The sequence below is a fragment of the Aethalodelphis obliquidens genome, unplaced genomic scaffold (genome assembly GCF_003676395.1).
Source record: "Aethalodelphis obliquidens isolate GAN/ISIS:26980383/991018 unplaced genomic scaffold, ASM367639v1 scaffold65, whole genome shotgun sequence".
In the NCBI taxonomy this organism is placed as follows: domain Eukaryota; kingdom Metazoa; phylum Chordata; class Mammalia; order Artiodactyla; family Delphinidae; genus Aethalodelphis; species Aethalodelphis obliquidens.
The window spans coordinates 5,812,910-5,831,425 of record NW_020838009.1 but is presented as its reverse complement, the minus strand read 5'-3'; the positions used below and the strand labels follow the sequence as shown (position 1 = coordinate 5,831,425).

The following is an 18,516-nucleotide window of genomic DNA, read 5'->3' as shown; positions in this document are numbered from 1 at the left end:
CTCCCTCAGAGAGATGGCCTGAGCAAAGCCCAGCAGGATCACAGAGCCATTCTCACCACAAGGACAAGCAAACAGAAGTCCCCAGCTGGGTGCCGAGGCCCAGAAACACTCAGAGGCAAATCACATGCATAGTTAGGAATCTTGCAAAATCTAAACAGGATGCAAACTGCTGAGCTTTGATTCTCCAGGAGGGGGAGAGACAATATTTTCCTAACAGGTCAAGAGTGTTGCTCAACACGTATTAAGCCCAATTCCTGGAACCACCGAGGTTGCTTACCCAGAACGCCGCTTTCCTCCGCGGGCGGGCATGGCCCCGGCCATCCTCACCTGTCCAGTGGCCGCCATGGGGGCGACAGGCAATGTCACCGATCCAGGGATGTCCGAAGCCATTTCTGCAATTCAGCAAAGATGAGAGGTTCTGTTAATGCCAGAAAAGTCCAAGAATAAGCAAGAAGATTGTCGGCAGACCAAAAGCACCACCTGGGAGGAGAATCCAGGGACCTGGGTCCTGGGCCCATCATTAGTCACGTGACGCAGCTGAGCCCTTCCCCTGTCTGGAAAAGGATATCCCTGGGCAGTATGCCCATACTTAGTTTAGGTGGTAAAAAAAAGAGTTCACGCAGCTAACTTAGCTTTCATAAAGAGCTCCTGTCTCCTGTCACCTGGAGGCGGGTAAGACGTTCCGGAATCCAGGCATGTGGCCAAAGCTTAAGGGGAAGGACCCCACTGCTGGTCCCAACTACTGAACTACTGGTAGCCCACATGGGGCCAACCCAGAGAACCAAAAGAGCCAATCCCCCGCAGCACCACCACTGATGCTCGGTCCTCACCCTGGGCATCTGTGTTCAAGCAGAAAAGTCTGTTCCCCTCTCTAAGTATGGGCTCAGAATCCCTGAATACAGAGCCCCGCCTGGCCCTCCATTCATGACGAGGACAGTGAGGTCCAGGGACCTTGAAAGCATCCCTTCGGGCTGCACGGTAAGCCAGTGACAACGGCTCTCCACAGCCAGGACTTTCTGGGAAGAAATGTTAATTTAAAGAATAAGTATGTCTTTGTTTTTCTCTTTCTGACTTACTTCACTCTGTATGACAGACTCTAGGTGTGGTACAAATGAACCTATTTGCGGGGCAGGAATAGAGACACAGGACACAGAGAACAGACATGTGGACACGGTGCGGGGAAGGGGAGGGGGGGATGAACTGGGAGACTAGGTTTGACAGAAATACACTACCATGTGTAAAATAGATAGCTAGTGGGAACCTGCTATAAAACACAGGAAGCTCAGCTCGGTGCTCTGTGATGACCTAGATGGGTGGGATGGCGGGGGTTGGGAGGGAGGTCCAAGAGGGAGGGGATAGATGTACACATAGAGCTGATTCACTTCATTGTACAGCAGAAACCAACACAAGGTTGTAAAGCAACTATACTTCAGTTAAAAAAAGAACAGGTATGTCTGGCATTAGACGAGAGTACCTCTCCAGTACATCTTTATCATAATGTATTATTGCTTATAAGCTAGAAACTTTCAGAAGCTTGTTAAGACCAAGGTACACATCCCTAATGTCAAAGAAACCACAGTTAAAGAATTTCTCCTTCCCACTTTGTGGAGAGTTCTTGAACTCAGATGACCTTTCCTCAGACCATTAAATGACAAATGCAGTACTCCAGGGGCCTCTCTATCCTGTTTATTGTTCTTGGGAATGACTCCCACAGGGCTCTATTTTCTCAGCCCAACTCTTATTCAGGGCAGAAGGGAAGCAACAGTCTACGAAAATGTATTTCAGAAAGACAGTCTGGGATAAAGACAGGGATCTGGGCCCTTGTTAGTGAAGGAACGTTGGTGATGCTCAGAAGTGTTAAGTTACTGCTCTCTGCCCCCTCCCAGAAACCACGGAGGCATCTGACCGCTGATCCACAGTTATGTCCAAAGACACTGTGTTTAATAAACACACTCTAAGGTCAACCTGAACTACTCCACTCAAAAGTTCTGTAGAAGAATTTTACAGTACTAATAAACAAAATCTTAATTTAGCTACTCCACTATGTTCACAAAAATTTGAGAGCTATTAGTTTTTTGTTGTTGTTGTTTTTGGTTTTTTTTTAAACTAATGTACACATTGGAAAGTACTCAAGGAGAAAAAAAAAATCCCTTTCTTAAAGCAATCCTCTCCTCTCTAAACAATTCCTGTACTGGATTTGTGACAGCTAGGCAGTATGAACAGCAATGACCTCATAACCTTATATCTGCCTGCTTCTGATAAGAAATCTGTATTTCTTTTCTGCAATGGAGGCTAAAGCATGTTAAGTCCATTAAGTCCCAAAATTAAAAGGCTGAATCACTGCCAGTGCAAACATGGGCGAAAACAAAAGTCACCGCTTCCCAAAGTAAGTCCCACAGAACATCAGGCCCTTAAGATTCTCCAGGAAAAAGGGTTGCGTGGTCAAACAGGTTAGGGAAAAGCCACACACTTATCCCCCTTCTCGAAGATTTCAGTGCCCACCAAAAAAACACACCGAGAAGTCCTGATATAAGGACGTTTGTTTACCCGTGACTAAGCCAGCGTATCATAAAGGTCTCTAATGGTGGAAACTCTTAAAATGTGTTCTCCGAACAACTCATGTTCCACGTGACACTAGTTTAAGTATTTTAAAGTCAACTACCTCATTCCTGCCTTTGAGTTAAGGAAACGTCAGGCTGGAGGAGATCTTCGCCATTGTCTGCAGACCTGGAAAGGCCCACCCTTTCCCTGTGTGGTTACCCTCCAGCTCGGAGGTGGGGAGCGGGGAGGAAGGAGTGGAAAACGGAAGGCAATGTGCAGTTAGGAAAGAAGCTGATATCTGTCCCATTTTATTTGGGGAAAACAAAGGTGCAGACGGTGAAGTTCCACAAAAACCCTGGCTATGGGGCAAGGGTTGAGGAATATGGAAAGTCCAATCCTTTCCTCAGACAGATGAGGGAAGCAAGGAAAAAGAGATTAAGTGACTTCCACAGGTGCCCACGGTGGACCAGGGCCCGGGCCAGGGGCAGGCCCAGTCTTGCTGTCACATCAGCATCTTATTCTGCTGGACTGTTTCCCATGATTAAGTTTCACTGGCCCAGAAAAAGAGCCAGCTCTGCGAAGACAGGCCCACACCAGCCTGCCTCCATCAGACCCCGCTAGGTATATTCTTGTGCCCTCCAGGCTTGGTGCGAGATACCAAGTGCACGTGGACAGGCAGACACAAGTAGTTTCTACCACAGAGAAAGTGTATGCTTCATGAAGGCCATGTGGTGGATACGCTGAGTTGGCTACAATCTTTACATGTGATATGCATGTGTCATAGAGCCCATGCACCATGGGATAAGGGGAAGGGAGCAAGGGAGCCTTATATGCAAATACATCGACATAATTTGCAAATGAGAGGCACATACACATCTCCAGCAAAGGGGGCTGCACACACAATACAGAAGGATGGCAGCTCACCATCCACAATGTCCAAAACTACCCCCTCCCCCCTCCCGCATTCAAAAAGCATTTCTAAGAAGACCTGACTCATTCTAGGTTTACATTTTCTCCTGTACACTGCATCTGTATATAATGTACCCGTTTCCCTACTGAGACTCAGTGGTTTTTTTCTCTTCTATTTGTATGATCTCTTTTTATGACAAAGATATTAGAGCTTTGCCACATTTTCTGAAAATCTTTTACAGTATTTTTCCAATCTGTTGCTTGCTTTTTTAGGTTGAGAGATTTTTTTTTTTTTTGAGAGAGATTTTTTAATACTAGAGAAAGCTTTAAGAGGTAGAGTTTTAAGATGTATTGGTCAGCTTGGGTTGCCATAACAAAATACCACAGATGGGGGACCTAAACAAAAGAAATGTATTTTCTCACAGTTCAGGGACTGGGCAGTCCAAGATCAAGGTGCCAGCCAACTTGGGCGCCAGTGAGAATCCTCTTCCTGGTTACAGACCACCTGCCCTCCGTGTCATCACATTTTCTCTTCTTCTAAGGCCACCAATCCTAGGGCCCTACTCTTATGACCTCATTTAAACTTAATTACCTCCCATAAGCTCTAGCTTCAAATACAGTCAATGGGGGGTGGGGGTGGGGGTTGTACGGTTAGGGCTTCAACATATGCATTTTGAGAAGATGATACAATTCAGTCCACAGCATAAGAAAAGATCAATTGTCCTAACCTCATTTATTCGAGTCCTTCCTTTTCCCCATAAGTTTTTTTGATGCTCCCTCTTACATTTTATTTGTACATAGAAAATGTGTCTGTTTCTAGAATATCTATTTTCTTTTTTTGTCAATTACCCAGTTATCTATACTTGCTCTAGTATTGCACCATTATAACACACTTAGTGATGCAAGTTTCTCTCACTGCTCTTACCTTTCAGAATTATCTTTGTTCTTCTGGCTTATTCTTCCATTTAAATTTTAGAATAATTTGATTAAGCTATAAAGTTTAACCTTTGGAAATTAATTGGATTATCTTGAACCTACAAATTAATTTTGGAGAAAAGTGACAGTTTTGCAACATTTAGAATTTTCAACAAAGAACTGACATAAGCCTATAATTTACTCAAGACTTCCTTTTTAGCTCAATAAAAAGTCTTGCATTTTCATCATATAGATCCCCCCACTTTCTCATTCAGTTTATTTCTAGGTACTTTGTGATGTTATTATGATGTGATGTTGTGTTGTGCATTATGATCATTGCTACTAGTGTGAATGAGATCGCCTTTCCCAGATTACTTTCTGATTGGTTACTAGCTATGAAGATAACTGTGCTACGATAACTCTGTCATGCTTGATGTCAACTGATTTGACCAGCAGCTAAGATAGGTGTTGCCCTCTCCTCCCTTGCCGTTCTGTGTACGTATTATGCTTTCACAATTTGGCTACAGAGTTTCTAGGGCCATTGCCACATGTCCTGCCATTTCACCAAATTTTTTAAATTGTTGTAATGATTCATCATTAATTCTTCTGAATTTTCTAGTTTTACAAATCCTATGGGGTACAAATAATGACACTATTTTCTCACTTTAAATAGTTAAAAGTTTAATTTCTTTTCATGTCTTATTTCACTGGTCAGAACTTCCAGAATATTCAATAATAATGACCAATAACTGGGTACCAGAAAGGCCACAGAGCTTTGCAGTGAAACATACCTGGTTTCAAATCACAACCCAAACAGTTCCTAGCAATAATCTACTTCAAAGGATCATTTTAAAAATTAAGGGTAATGTATATGAAGAGCCTAACACAGTGCCTGGGAGGGAAAAAAACTCTCAGGAAGCAACAATTAAAATTATCATGATTACGGTGATGGTAAGCAAACTTGCTTGGCCCTTGAATTTAATCGTAATGACCTGCTGGTTTAAGACAAATATGCTTTACGACATCAAGGAAATCTGCTCCTATCCCATTTTCTTAGTTTTCTCAAGGAACGGATGTCTCATCTTATCAAATGCCATTGTGGTAACTAAAATAGAGTTTTAGATACGAAACAAACCAAGTGAAAGATGCAACCGATGAGACTAAAATTCACTTTAAAGGTTAAACTTTTCTCTAATGTCTTTTAGGAGCCGCTCTTAATACATTCAAATAAAAATATAAAAAACATGTCTCTCTCATCTGTAATCTATGTTCATATCTACCAATGTGATCAGCTGTCAGCCTTCTTTGGAAAAATGACAACTGTTCCCCAGATCTGGCAACTTTTTCATGTGACTCGAATGTAAGTTACCAAATCTCCTAGGACACCCACCCAGGAAAGGTGGCCAGAGGAAGGTCACTCACCAGGTGAGGGTCACCCGGTGAGACCCTCACTCAGAGGTGAGGGTCTCCAAGACAGAGCCTGGTATTTTTTTTTTTTTTTTTGGCTGCGTTGGGTCTTCATTGCTGCTCTCAGGCTTTCTCTAGTTGCAGCAAGTGAGGGCTACTCATTTGCGTTGGCTTCTCTTGTTGCAGAGCACAGGCTCTAGGCACATGGGCTTCAGTAGTTGTGGCCCACGGGCTCAGTAGTTGTGGCTTGCGGGCTCTAGAGTGCAGGCTTAGTTGCTCTGCAGCATGTGGGATCTTCCGGACTAGGGCTCGAACCCGTGTCCCCTGCATTGGGAGGTGGATTCTTAACCACTGTGCCACCAAGAAAGTCCCCGAGCCTGGTATTATACATTTAGATGGAAAGCATCCCCATAAGCCCATTGTTGATTTGCTCCAGGGCTATTGAATTTCACTCCAAAAGGAAGAAAAGTGGAACCTTGACCGTAGCACTGAGCAGAGAGGAAATCGAACCGGATACCTACTGGGTGACAATGTGGCCATGGTCATACCTTGCCCCTGGGGGTGTACATGAACACAGCCTTTGTGAAGGATGAGTTGGCAGTATGTGTCAAGAGACATTAAGTTACCCATGCCTCACAAAAGGATGCCACAGCTGTGTGTGTGTGTGTGTGTGTGTGTGTGTGTGTGTGTGTGTGTGTGTACTTAACATATGCACAGAAAAAGACGAGAAGGCAGATACAAGTACATCAATGTGTTAAACTTGGCTATTTTTGTTGTGGGAATTATAGGTGGGTTTTATTTTCTCCTAAAAGCTCTTTTTGTTTTTGAATATACAAGGTTTTTTTCTTCAACAACATGTGTTAATTTAACACTAATCTAATGATGTGTTAATTTAATGACCACAAACAGAGAAATACGTATTTTTAAAGGGTTTCATTGTAAGCCACAGTCAAAAGCATATATAGCTGGAGAGCTAGAAGCAGTGAACCAATGAGACAGAGATAAAGGAAGGGGATACCTTTTTAATAACAAGAGTGTCCAACAATGGAATGGACTGGCTTAATAATAATGATAAACATCCTATACAAAAATATGTAAAATATTTCTGTATAAAGGTAATAAGATTTATGTTGAGTGCTCGCTATGTCCCAAGCTCTTCACGTGTGCTTTACATCCAGCCTACAAGAGAGGTATAAAGTCAACTCATTTTACAGACGAGGGAACTTGGGCAGAGAGAGGTCAGGGCCATGCCTCGGTCACATGACTGCAAAGCAGCAGAGCGGGCTCTCGCCATCCAGCCACCCCCTGCTGGGCCCTCGCCCCTCAAGGTGTTCAGGCAGAGGCTGGGCGGCCAGCAGACCCCTTCCCCAGGTGGGGTGGGGGCAACCAGAGACGCTGTAACATCAAGACTCTAAATCACAGGCCCAGGTGGAAGCTGCGTGACATGCAGGAAATGTCCATGCTTTGGGGTCACGGGCAAGCTATTCATTATCCCTAAGCTCCAGTTTCCTCATCTATAAAAAAAGGAATATCCCCACATCATGCACAGTTACTGTGGGGATTAAGAAAGATCCCTCATTTAAGACGCCTGGCAGTCTACAAGCCACAGAATGCCAAAGACTGTGGGCAACCACCAGAAGCAACGAGACTGGCATGGAAAAGAGTCTTCCTCAGAGCTTTCAGAAAGAACCAAGCCTGCTGACACAGATGCCTGGCAGAAGTTATTTCCCCTTTCCCCTTTGACTTTCCCCCAAGAAAAGAATATTTTTTAAAGCAGACATTGTGTGTGTGTATTTTTACGTAACCCTTGAGCAAAACTTAGCTTCTCTGTGCCTCAGTCTTCTATCTATAAAATGGGCATAATAAGAAATAGTAAATCCCTCATGAGGTTGCTATGAGGATTAAAAAAGCTAGTACCCATAAAGCACTTAGAACGATGTCTGGCACACAGTAAGCACTTCTAAGCGTTTGCTAAGTAAAACACACACACAGACACATACAAAACTTACAATCATTTTCTTACGGTAAGGAATTAGGTCACTTCTGTGATTTGATTTCTATGGCTCTGTCTCAAAGGAGTGCAGGAAGGGTGACAGTGGGCCACAGAAGAGGGGGCTGGCCACGGGACTGACTCCTCTGCAGCCCCACGTGCAAAATGCCCCCCAGGGTGATGCTATTACAGGGAGACACGGGCGCTGCCACACACCCGGGCAGCCTGAGCCGCGGTCCTCGTCCTGTGCTGACCTCACACTGCCTCCCTGCTGAGAGCTCTGCCTTTAAGTGGCTGGCCCACCCATAGCCCAGGGAGGGGTCAGCAGACAGGCCCCAAGTGTGCCTCCACCCCCCCTCCCAGGTCTCTGCAGGGCTCCACAGATGCACACCCCCCGCCCTGGACTGAGGTGGACACGGCTCCCTCCTCACCACACCGTGCTCTCACCCAGGAGAGCCTCACCTGAGCAGGTGCACGTGCCCCCGTCACAGCCCTGGGACCCCACGGTCCCACACAGCTCCACACTGCCTTCAGAGGGTTCACGAAAGCCTGCAAGGGAGCCCAGAAATCCCGGATGAACCACCCGCGCCCACTTGACTCTGGTTCCCTGTGGGCAACCCAGGCGGGCACTGGCAAGGAATTCCATTGAGAGAAGCGTGGCGGTCATGGTCCGCACCTTGACTTCCCCTGCAGTTGAGGGCTGACCACACGTAACAAGGAGAGGCTCTAGTGCCACTGAAACATGAACACATCCTACGGACCAGAACACCACGTCAACATGCATATCAATCCTAAAAGCAGAGGAGGAACTGTCAACTGTACAAGTAAGAGTTGCCACGTGTAGGGACTTCCCTGGTGGTCCAGTGGGTAAGACTGCACGCTCCCAATGCAGGGGGCCTGGGTTCGCTCCCTGGTTGGGGAATTAGATTCCACGTGTATGCCGCAACTAAGATCCCTCATGCCACAACTAAGGAGCCCACATGCCGCAAGTGAGACCCAGCACAGCCAAATAAATAAATAAATAACATAAATATTAAAAAAAAAAAAAAAAGTTGCCACATGTGGCAAAGTCACTGCTCCCCTTCGGGTCTCCCCTCAGGGTCTCCTCACCTCCCATTCTCCCTTCAATCCCCCGCAGTCAGGCCTTTGTCCCTGTCACCCGGCTAGGGAGCTGGCATCATCTCAGGGGTCTCATCTCTGCCCCCGCCCTTTTCTGTGGGGTGCAGCGGCCCACTCACCATCACCAGCACTCTCTCCTGGGTTGCCAGGGGCCGCATCCCCTCCCTCCCACCTCTCAGGCCCGCCTTCTCCTCTCCTTGGCCAGCTCCCCCTCCTCCAACAGGCCTCCAGGCACTTACACCACTCCCTCTTCTCTGTTCTCCCTCCAGGTGAACCCATTCAAGCACCGGCATCAATACCATTCCTGTGCTGATGATTCCCCAATCCAGTTCTCAAGTCCTGCTGTCACGTCCTAAAGGTCTCTCCGTCCTCTGGGTTCTCTGCTGGCCTATCGCAGGGCCTCCTCCTTTGATCCCTCTGCATCTACTCTCCCACTCTTCGCACAGGAGTCTGAGCTGACCAGTCCACCTCTTACTTCTCTCCTCTAGCGGCTTCTCTTTGCTCTCAGCACAAATGTGGAGTTCCCTGCAACGATCAGCCAGTTCCTGTGTGGCCAGGCTGCTGTCCACCTTTCCTGCCCACCTCTTCGGCTCTGGCCACACAGCCCTATCAATCTTATGAACACACTGTGTTCCCTCCCACCTCAGGGCCTTTGCACATGCTGTGTCCTGTGGCCAGAAAGCTCTCTTCCATCTCTTCACCAAGTTAACTCCTAACGGTCATTGAGATTCAGCTCAAACATCACTTTTCCAAGGAAGCCTGTCCTTGGCCAATCCCTTCCCCTCCCATTCTAGGTCTGGTCCCTGGTGATTCATTCTTACTGTACCTGTACTTCTCCTGTGAATGAATGAAGGTCACAGCGGTCCAGATGACAGATAACAGGGCCTGAATGATGGAGCCACCCAGAGGGCATTCAGGAGGAAGGAGATGATGTTATTGCCTCAAAATACATGATGTGTCACTGTCAGAGCCCAGAAAGGAAGACTCTAAAAAGCCTTGGTCACCTGATCCTCCTACACTGAGACTGCATGGGGCAAAAAATTTCTGGAGGAGGAAGAAAAATACGGTTGGTTCGGTTGCATATTTACATCTACCACACCGTACACTTGATATATGGGGACTCTGCAGCAAAGGAGAGGTGTGATCGCTTACACCTTCCTCTGTCCATTTATTCAGAGGGTCACGCACTAAACAGGCATCTGGTTCTAGTCTGGCTTCATTGCTATGCGACTCAGTTTCCCCATCTATTCTCCAACTAAGAAATGGGGTTAATCAGGACATCCCTTCCTTCTGCAGAAGCTGCTGTAAGAAAATGGGGCCTGTTTCAATTACACACAGCATTTGCAAAGCTCTGCTTTTGAGCCAGGAGCTGTGCTACCAGCTGGTCGGTCAGAGATGAAAAGACCCCATCCTGCCGCTGACAGGTTCAGTCTTGAGTGTGTTGGAGACCCAGAGCCGGGTAATTTCATACTGAGAGCTGTGTGCTATGCAAGAGACTGGACACTGGGTAGTGGGAAGGACCAGGAAGATCCAAGAAGGCTTCCTGGAGGAGGCCACACCTGTGCTATCCTGGCAATGGACAGCAAACGCTTCAGGGAGGAATGAAGCACGATATAAAAGATGCCCTTTTCCTAAGTGTATTCCTTTGATTGCTCCAGAATTGGTGAACAGACTCATTCATGCCCCTGCTTTGAGGGGCATGCCCTCTTGTTCATGTCCAGTCACTGGCGCTTTCTGGCCTTTTACCCCAACGGCAACTCCCAACAGGATCTAGAATTATTCCCCCACCTCAAATGCAACCGTCTTGTATAGCTCCTTGCTCAGGATCCCTGGTCATAACCAAGGACAAATGCACAAATAGACAGAAATATCTCCATCTACAGCAGTCCCACCCCAAATGCCAGTATTGTCCCCAACCCAGGAAGTGCTGTTTCCATTACACACAGGGATGGAATGACTGCCTACCCTTACACAAAGTTGCAGGTTTTCAGCTCATTTCAACTGCAGTACAAGCTGAGGCTTTTGAAAGCTTCACCAGCATACAGAAAATAGATCTAGCTTACAATGCAGCATCTAGCTAAGGACTATTTCACATTTCAGATGCAGACACAGTGTACAGAATTCCTAAAATACAGTATAGGGAGCAAAAACCTGGGGGAAAATGTGAAACTTGAGAGCATTACAGATGAAAAGAACATGAGGAAATGAAAAAACATTTTGTTCCCTCCCCCACTATTTCATGTGAACCTAAATAACAAAAATATCCCTTGATCTTCACGTTGCAAAACAATGTTATTGACATGCAAACTCTCACAATACAATGACATAATTTTTTTCTTCTTCTTCTGCAGTACGCGGGCCTCTCACTGTTGTGGCCTCTCCCGTTGCGGAGCACAGGCTCCGGACGCGCAGGCTCAGCGGCCATGGCTCACGGGCCCAGCCGCTCCGCGGCATGTGGGATCCTCCCGGACCGGGGCACGAACCCGTGTGCCCTGCATCGGCAGGCGGACTCCCAACCACTGCGCCACCGGAGAAGCCCTGACATAATATTTTAATGACCGTTCAAATAAACAAAACCCAAAAGGGTCTCTCCATGGTTGGGAGGGAGTAAGGGACAGCTAACCAAAGAAAAACGCTCTCGTCACTATTCATTTCTCTTAGAACAATTCTTTTCGCAGAAAGCATAAAAAATTTCACAGCCATACCTTTTCAGAGGGATTAAACAAAGATCTTTCTTCCTTGTGACCAGCACCTTCTTGGGAGAATCTGTTTTCCGTGTAGAAGAAATGTCAGAAACCTCTGGGAGGAAATGAGCTGCATTTGTATTCCGCTCAGAAAATGTCATCACAGATCTGTTTACCTTAACTGTGGACCATGATTCAGCCGTGACAACTGTCTTGCATACTGATCAATTTATTTGCGGCAAAATTTCTAATGTTAACTGCTTAGGTTCTGAAAAATTGGTGACTTGGATTTCTTGTGCAACCACAATGTATGTTGAAATCTCTAGATTGTTATCAAAACATGTCAGGCAGAGATCAAAAAAGATTCCTCCTGATGTGCAAGGGAGAAAGGGTCCCTTCCACTTCTGGAAGGAAGGCAGGGCACATGACTCCCAAAGGCCCTCCATAGGGTGGGATTTTTGTAGCACAAGGTACAGAAAAATCATTAGACCGAGAGCCAGGGGACTCTGATCTCAGGTCCTTGCTAGACTTTAACCAGCCGTGTATCCTCTGTAAGGCAGTCCTCATCCAAAGGCGGGCTGGGTGGGGGTCTCTGCAGCAGGGCAGGAGGTGGTAGACATGGGAAGAGATGGCCAGTGGACCCAGGAAAGAAGGAAGAGGCCAGGTCCTTCCTCCATCAGCTCGTGTCTCCCTCCTGGACACAGAGCCCTGGTGGCTGTGGGCCTGAGTCACTCCTAGCCAGCAGGCAGGTTTGGCATTAGGGAACTGGAACCAGTCCCAGGGCAGCCTGGGGAGATGCCCTCCCACCTCAGCTAGCAATGCTGGCTTACGCAGAGCCCTGCTCCTTGGCCCGAGTGGGCAGTGCTGTGCCCTTTGGAACACGGACACTGCACCAGAGCCCACTAGGGCATTAGCACCCGTATTCCCACTAGTGTCCAAGACCACCCTCCTGGCTGAAGGCCCTGCATCCCTGCCTTGAACTTTATAAAAAGGGTAAAACACACAGACCCAAGAAGAAGACGGACAACCAACAATCCCAGAGGAAGAAAGGCAGGGAGGTTACCGATGAGGTTATGATTCTGGAGGAAGACAGGAGGAGTGAGCTCCACACTCAATCTGGCCACCTTCTGGGACATGACAAACAAAGGCCCACATATATAACCACAACGGGGCCTCCACCACGAATTGTCCCATGCTTGAGTCAAATACGACAGCCAGAGACCATCAGAGGGAAGTGGGTCTCATCTGTCAGGCAGAAGACAGGCCAGGTCACCTGGGCTGTAGGCTCGGGGTCTGTCAGTGGACAGGCTGCCCTTGAGAGCATCTTAGAGGGATCTTCAGTTAAAATCTAGGCTGTGGTTGAAGGAAACTCTTTGAGGCAGGAGGAGACATGAATATACGTGAGAGACCTTCCTGTATGAAACGGAAGTGGCCAATTCTTGATTACTGCCAAGGCCTTGGCACGGCGGCCAAGGATATGAAGGGTAAGGGAAGAAAGGAATGACTCGCATGCGTGCTGACTGTCCAAATACAGTTTGAAGTTGAAAAGAAACCAAATGAACTCAAACATCTGACATAAAGTGAAAAGCTAATAAATTATGGAATACCCACACAGATAAAAAACACTCAGCCATTAAATATTATGATTTCAAAGAATAACGTTACAGTTAAATGCTAAGGATACACATTCATAGAGCAGGATACAAAAGCTTAGAGGCAAACATACATCTGTCAGGGATTCATCAAAATTCAGCTTCAGTCACAGTATTTGCCCTGCTTCTGAACGAATGCCTCGACCTTTGAAAGGACGAGCAGTGGAATACCGATTTCAGGATCGTTTCTGGCGTCCCTGAACTTGGGGGTCATCAATGACCCTATAATCACATGGGTCGCTATCGTTATCTCCATCTATAGTATATCAACAGCAATCCCAAAACAAGGCATGCCACACAAACTTACTGTTCAAGTCTGAATGTTCACTTTCAAACGTAAATAGGCATTCTAGACGAACTAAGATTGAAAAGCTCCTTGTATATATGTTTCAATTCTCCCTATCAGATGGTTTATAAATGTATTGTTGCAGGAGTATAATGTGTCATAATTCATTGCCATAGGCTGAAAGCTATTAATTTTATGTGCAAAACCAATTATTAAGAATTTTCAAATACTTAAATGTAAGAGAAAATGGGGAAATGATACAAATATTAAGGGAGAATGCATTAGCTTGTTGCCTTTAGGAAGACTATTATATCCTTTTTGAGTTAAGATGTCTATAGAACCATAAATAATAATACAAAGCAGAATAAGAGAGATTATCAGAGTATGCTGTAATTAATATATATTTTTTAGAGATTTTGAAAGACTGCTTTTTAAAAATTATGTATTTATTTTTGGCTGCGTTGGGTCTTTGTTGCTGCGCGTGGGCTTTCTCTACTTGCAGCGAGCGGGGGCTACTCTTCGTTGTGGTGCATGGGGTTCTCATTGTGGTGGCTTCTCTAGTTGCGGAGCACAGGTTCTAGGCACGCAGGCTTCAGTAGTTGTGGCACACGGGCTCTAGAGCTCAGGCTCAGTAGTTGTGGTGCACGGGCTTAGTTGCTCCGCAGCATGTGGGATCTTCCCGGACCAGGGTTCGAACCCATGTCCCCTGCATTGGCAGGCAGATTCTTAACCGCTGCACCACCGGGGAAGCCCTGTAATTAATATCTTTGTGGAGTTGTTTGGTATATGTACTGGCCTTCATAGCAATAAACTGTCGAGATTTTAAATTTTTACAATTTATCTGTTTAGGCCATGCATCTTTCAAGGAAAATTCTTATTTGGAAGTTTTCATATCTGTACAAGGATGGATTAGTAGCCAGCTTTGTCAACTTTGCTACCTCCAAACTGCACTAGAGAAAACCTTCAAAATCAAGTACACCAGGCTGATCTAGAGGAAATCATCAACAATCTAGATGCAATTAAGAAAACAAAGAGAAAAAAGAGAGGTGTTAGGGAAATATGAAGTCCGCCTGATACCTCTCGTTCCTCCCCCAAACTCAACTGCAAACGAACATCTATTTAGTATCACCGACTGCAGCATGATGAACACAGGAGCAATCAGCCGTAAACAGTGCCCATATATTATTCTGAGTCAGATGTCAACCTTTTACAATGTAACTACTACTAATAAATAATAAAATAGCAATAAAACCTATTTTTGTAAAATGTCTGGCTTTCACTCAACGATGGTGATATTCAGCTCCAGCCTCAAACACAATCAAACGTTGACTTTGATGCTCAGAGATTCAGCATTAGGTCCAATGGATTTAATTCAATGCACCTCTAATACACACATACAGCAGAGAAAGATTCTGTGCGTGTGTCTGTATGTGTGTGTGTGTCTTGAGGTCAGTACACTAAAAAGGGGACAAAGCTATATTTGAATGGTCAGATTACCTGTGATTTTTATTTCCCACTTACCATTTTCTGTATCTCTAAGTTGTTACAATTTAGAATACAGTACTCTTATGGTGGGGGTACAATGCAAGTGGTTGATTTGAAAGTGAAGGAGCAGGCGTGGGATGCTGGACCCGTGGGCGGGCTGCTTGGGAACTTAGAGCACAGAGCTGGGAAGTGGAACAGAGGCCGGCAGGTGGGAAGTCGTGCAGCACCTGCAGCTGAGCAAGCTCGCCCTGGAGGAAGGGGAAGGGGTGGTGGGTGGGAAGGGGGCACGGCTCCAAGATGAAGTACCTGCTGAGTCCCACAGCAGGGCTGTGAGAGAAGCATCGCCATCCCCATTTCCCAGGTGAGACAGTATTTATTCTTTTCTGATGAGAACAGTAGTAAATATACGTGGTCAACAATCTGAAATATTCAGGAAAGTGGAAAGAACGGGGAGATGAGGCCAGACAAGAGGAGAGGAGAAAAACAGGAGGAGAGAAACAGAGAAGGTGAGACTCCAGCCAAGAAATACTGGGAAAGTAGTCATTCGAGGTGAGGGACATGCTGCCGCCCGCTCAGAAGCGGGGATGAGGGACAGCGGTGGCCAGAGGCCTGGGCCTGCCCCTCATCCCCCACCCCCAGTCCATGACTTCTCCATGCCCGTGGGCCGTGGGGAGCAAAGGCCCACTTCCCTGCACACACAGGGGGCCGGTCATTCCAGTTGGTACCATTCAGAACCAGGACCTGGTCCTGAACTCCTCACAGCTGTGCCGGCCTCTCAAACACATCCCGACGCTTACCTAGTATTTGGTCCCAGGCACAGTGGAGGCGGTGAATACAGAGAAAGGCAAGAGGGAGCCTGACAATGGGAGGGAAGAAGGACCAGCACAGAGCCCAGGACACGTGGCTGTGTGAGAAGTGACACACAGGTAAGTTCACAGAGCCCCGGGAACTGAGGTGTCAGCACACCCACACCGCAAGCAGCAACGCATGGGAAAGGTCCAGAGGCTCTGGAGGCAATGAGCCGGTGGACTCGTGGTGAACACTGTTTACCCAGTGAGCGACGGACAAAGCGAGTCAGACTAGAGTCTCAGAGATACCGTGGCCTTATCAGTCCTCGTCCAAACAAGGACACTTTTGACAGAGAGTGGCACATATACTAAACCAGACCGCACGCAGCTGTGTGTGGACGCCAGGTCCTGGACGCCACAGTGAAAGGGGTGGGTAACACCTCTGGCGCCAGGACCCATATACTATGAGCAAACGCACCCCCACCAGGATACTAGATGGTTAATGATCTGGGGGATGTGGGTCACCTGGGAACACCATTGCCGAGTTTAGACTCCCCGAACCGCCCAGCAAGCAACACTTCCGAACCTTCACTCAAACCCTAAGGAGGCGGCACTGTGACGGAGACCCCTGGAGGCACGGGGCGGAAGCAAGATCATGCTGTTACAGTATGTCATTTGCTGAGCGTGGGTCTCTAGTCCCCGAGGGCAGGGAGCAGTGTCTATTCATTTTTCTTAGGGACTCGACACATCTTTCAACGACTGCCATGCTCTCCTTGTTGCCATGTTTGAGATGAACTGGGTCCCGTAGAACAGGGTTCCGGGAAGCCTTGCTGAATGCTCAGATCCCAACTGCTTTTCTGAGTGATGTACCCACCTGTTATAGACTGCTTTGTGTCCCCCCCAAATTCATATGTTGAAACCCTCATCCCAGTGGAATGGTATTTGGAGGTGGGGCCTTTGGGAGGTCATTAGGTCCTAAGGATGGGGCCGTCATGATGGAATTAGTTTCTTTGTAAGTAGAGACAGGAGAGAGCTTGCTTCCTCTCCCTGTCTCTCTGCTCCCAGCCACGAGGACACAGCAAGGGGGAAAGAGGCCAGCGCCTTGATCTTGGACTTCCCAGCCTCCAGAACCGTCAGAAATAAATGTCTGCTGTTTAAGCCGCTGGTCTATGGTATTCTTGTTATAGCAGTTTAAACAGTCTAAAACACCACCTCTGGCCTGAAAGTCAACGAGAAACAGAGTGCCTGTCTGGTGAGAAGTTGGGACTTCAGCTACAGCTGGCTCGCCCAGGCTGGATGAAGCCCCCACCATGTCCTCGGGTAAAGACAGGAGGGGGAAGCTTTATAATGGTGAGAGCTGGGCAGAGACAGGGAAGGACGAAGGAAGGGGGTGACCTGGGTGAAGACAGTGGAGGTTTCCTGGACGCCTGGATGGAGGTCATTTGCTCACTGGTGCAGAGCATCATAGATGGGACGCCCAGGCCCCTCAGTACATACATTTCACGTGAATGAATGAATGGGTGGAGGAATTAATTTTACTCTGAGTGCTGCTCCAAGGGGCACATAAAAGGTTCTCAATTATTCAGGTGCAAAATCAGCGGCAAGTAACCAATGGCAGCTTCGAAGCCGTCTCTGGAGCCCACACACCACCCATGTCTGCCCCGGTAACGACCTTGGATAGAGTATCCTTATGACTGCCCGCTCCCTGTGGAGGGAGAGAGGGGAGGAAGCAGGCGCGAGACGGAGGAGCGTGGTGAGAAAGACGCACAGGAGGCACGGCTGTTTGGATTGGGAGGAAGTGGAACGGATGAGAAGCGGGGGGAAGGGAGGACGGGGACCCCACAGTGAAAGGAAGCCAGTTCAAAAGCCTGAATGGCCCCTGCTCAGCAGCAGTGGGTTTTGCCGTCCCCAAAGCAAGAGCACCAGACAGTGGCTCTTCTTGGGGGTGGGGGTGGGCGGTTCCTATGCCCTGAATCTTGGAGCCTAAGGGTTCCTGAACACTGAAAACCAAAATATAAGGGAGCAAGTGCTACAGCCCAGAGACGGAGGAAGCCCAGGGGGAGAGCTGGCAGCTGGGGAGGCACGCTGGGCATCTGAGAAAAGCGGCCTGGAGGTAAATGCAGGAGGGAGGACACAGGGCCAGGAGGAGCCATGCTGGCCACCTGCTGTGTCTGCAGATACCAAGGGATGGGGAGCTCCCTGGACAGTGGGCTTTGGGGAGTGTAAAAGTCATCCCGGGAGGAATGGGCATGAGCGGGTGAACACACCCCACTGGTACCAGCAGCTCACCTGCAGGTAGAGTCCAGGTGCGGCCTCACGGGAGAAGGACTTGGAAAGAATCAAGGAGAAGGTGGCCTTGGACGTTCCCACCTGCTATGTGCTCTGCCCACCCGCCACCTTGCACCCAGGACTTCAGAAAAAGTCATGACTTACTTCACTCTGAATGACAGTCTCTAGGTCCATCAGAGTGAAGTACGTCAGGAAGAGAAAAACAAACACCGTATGCTAACACATATACATGGAATCTAAAAAAAATGGTCATGAAGAACCTAAGATGCAGACCTACTAGAGAATGGACTTGAGGACACGGGGAGGGGGAAGGGTAAGCCGGGACGAAGTGAGAGAGTGGCATGGACATATATACACTACCAAACATAAAATAGATATCTAGTGGGAAGCAGCCGCATAGCACAGGGAAATCAGCTCAGTGCTTTGTGACCACCTAGAGGGGTGGGATAGG

General features: G+C 47.5%; 1 protein-coding gene across 4 annotated transcripts in view; it reads right to left on the bottom strand.

Moving 5' to 3' along the window:
• ARNT2 (aryl hydrocarbon receptor nuclear translocator 2) overlaps positions 1 to 18,516 on the bottom strand; it is a 194,158-nt gene that overhangs the window by 146,001 nt on the left and 29,641 nt on the right. For 3 of the 4 annotated variants that reach the window (XM_027089167.1, XM_027089166.1, XM_027089168.1), the window contains exon 2: positions 278 to 392. In XM_027089167.1, the coding sequence (XP_026944968.1) occupies positions 278 to 392 (115 nt within the window). The remainder of the gene's footprint in view (positions 1 to 277; positions 393 to 18,516) is intronic. The other variant, XM_027089169.1, reaches the window with a different exon arrangement.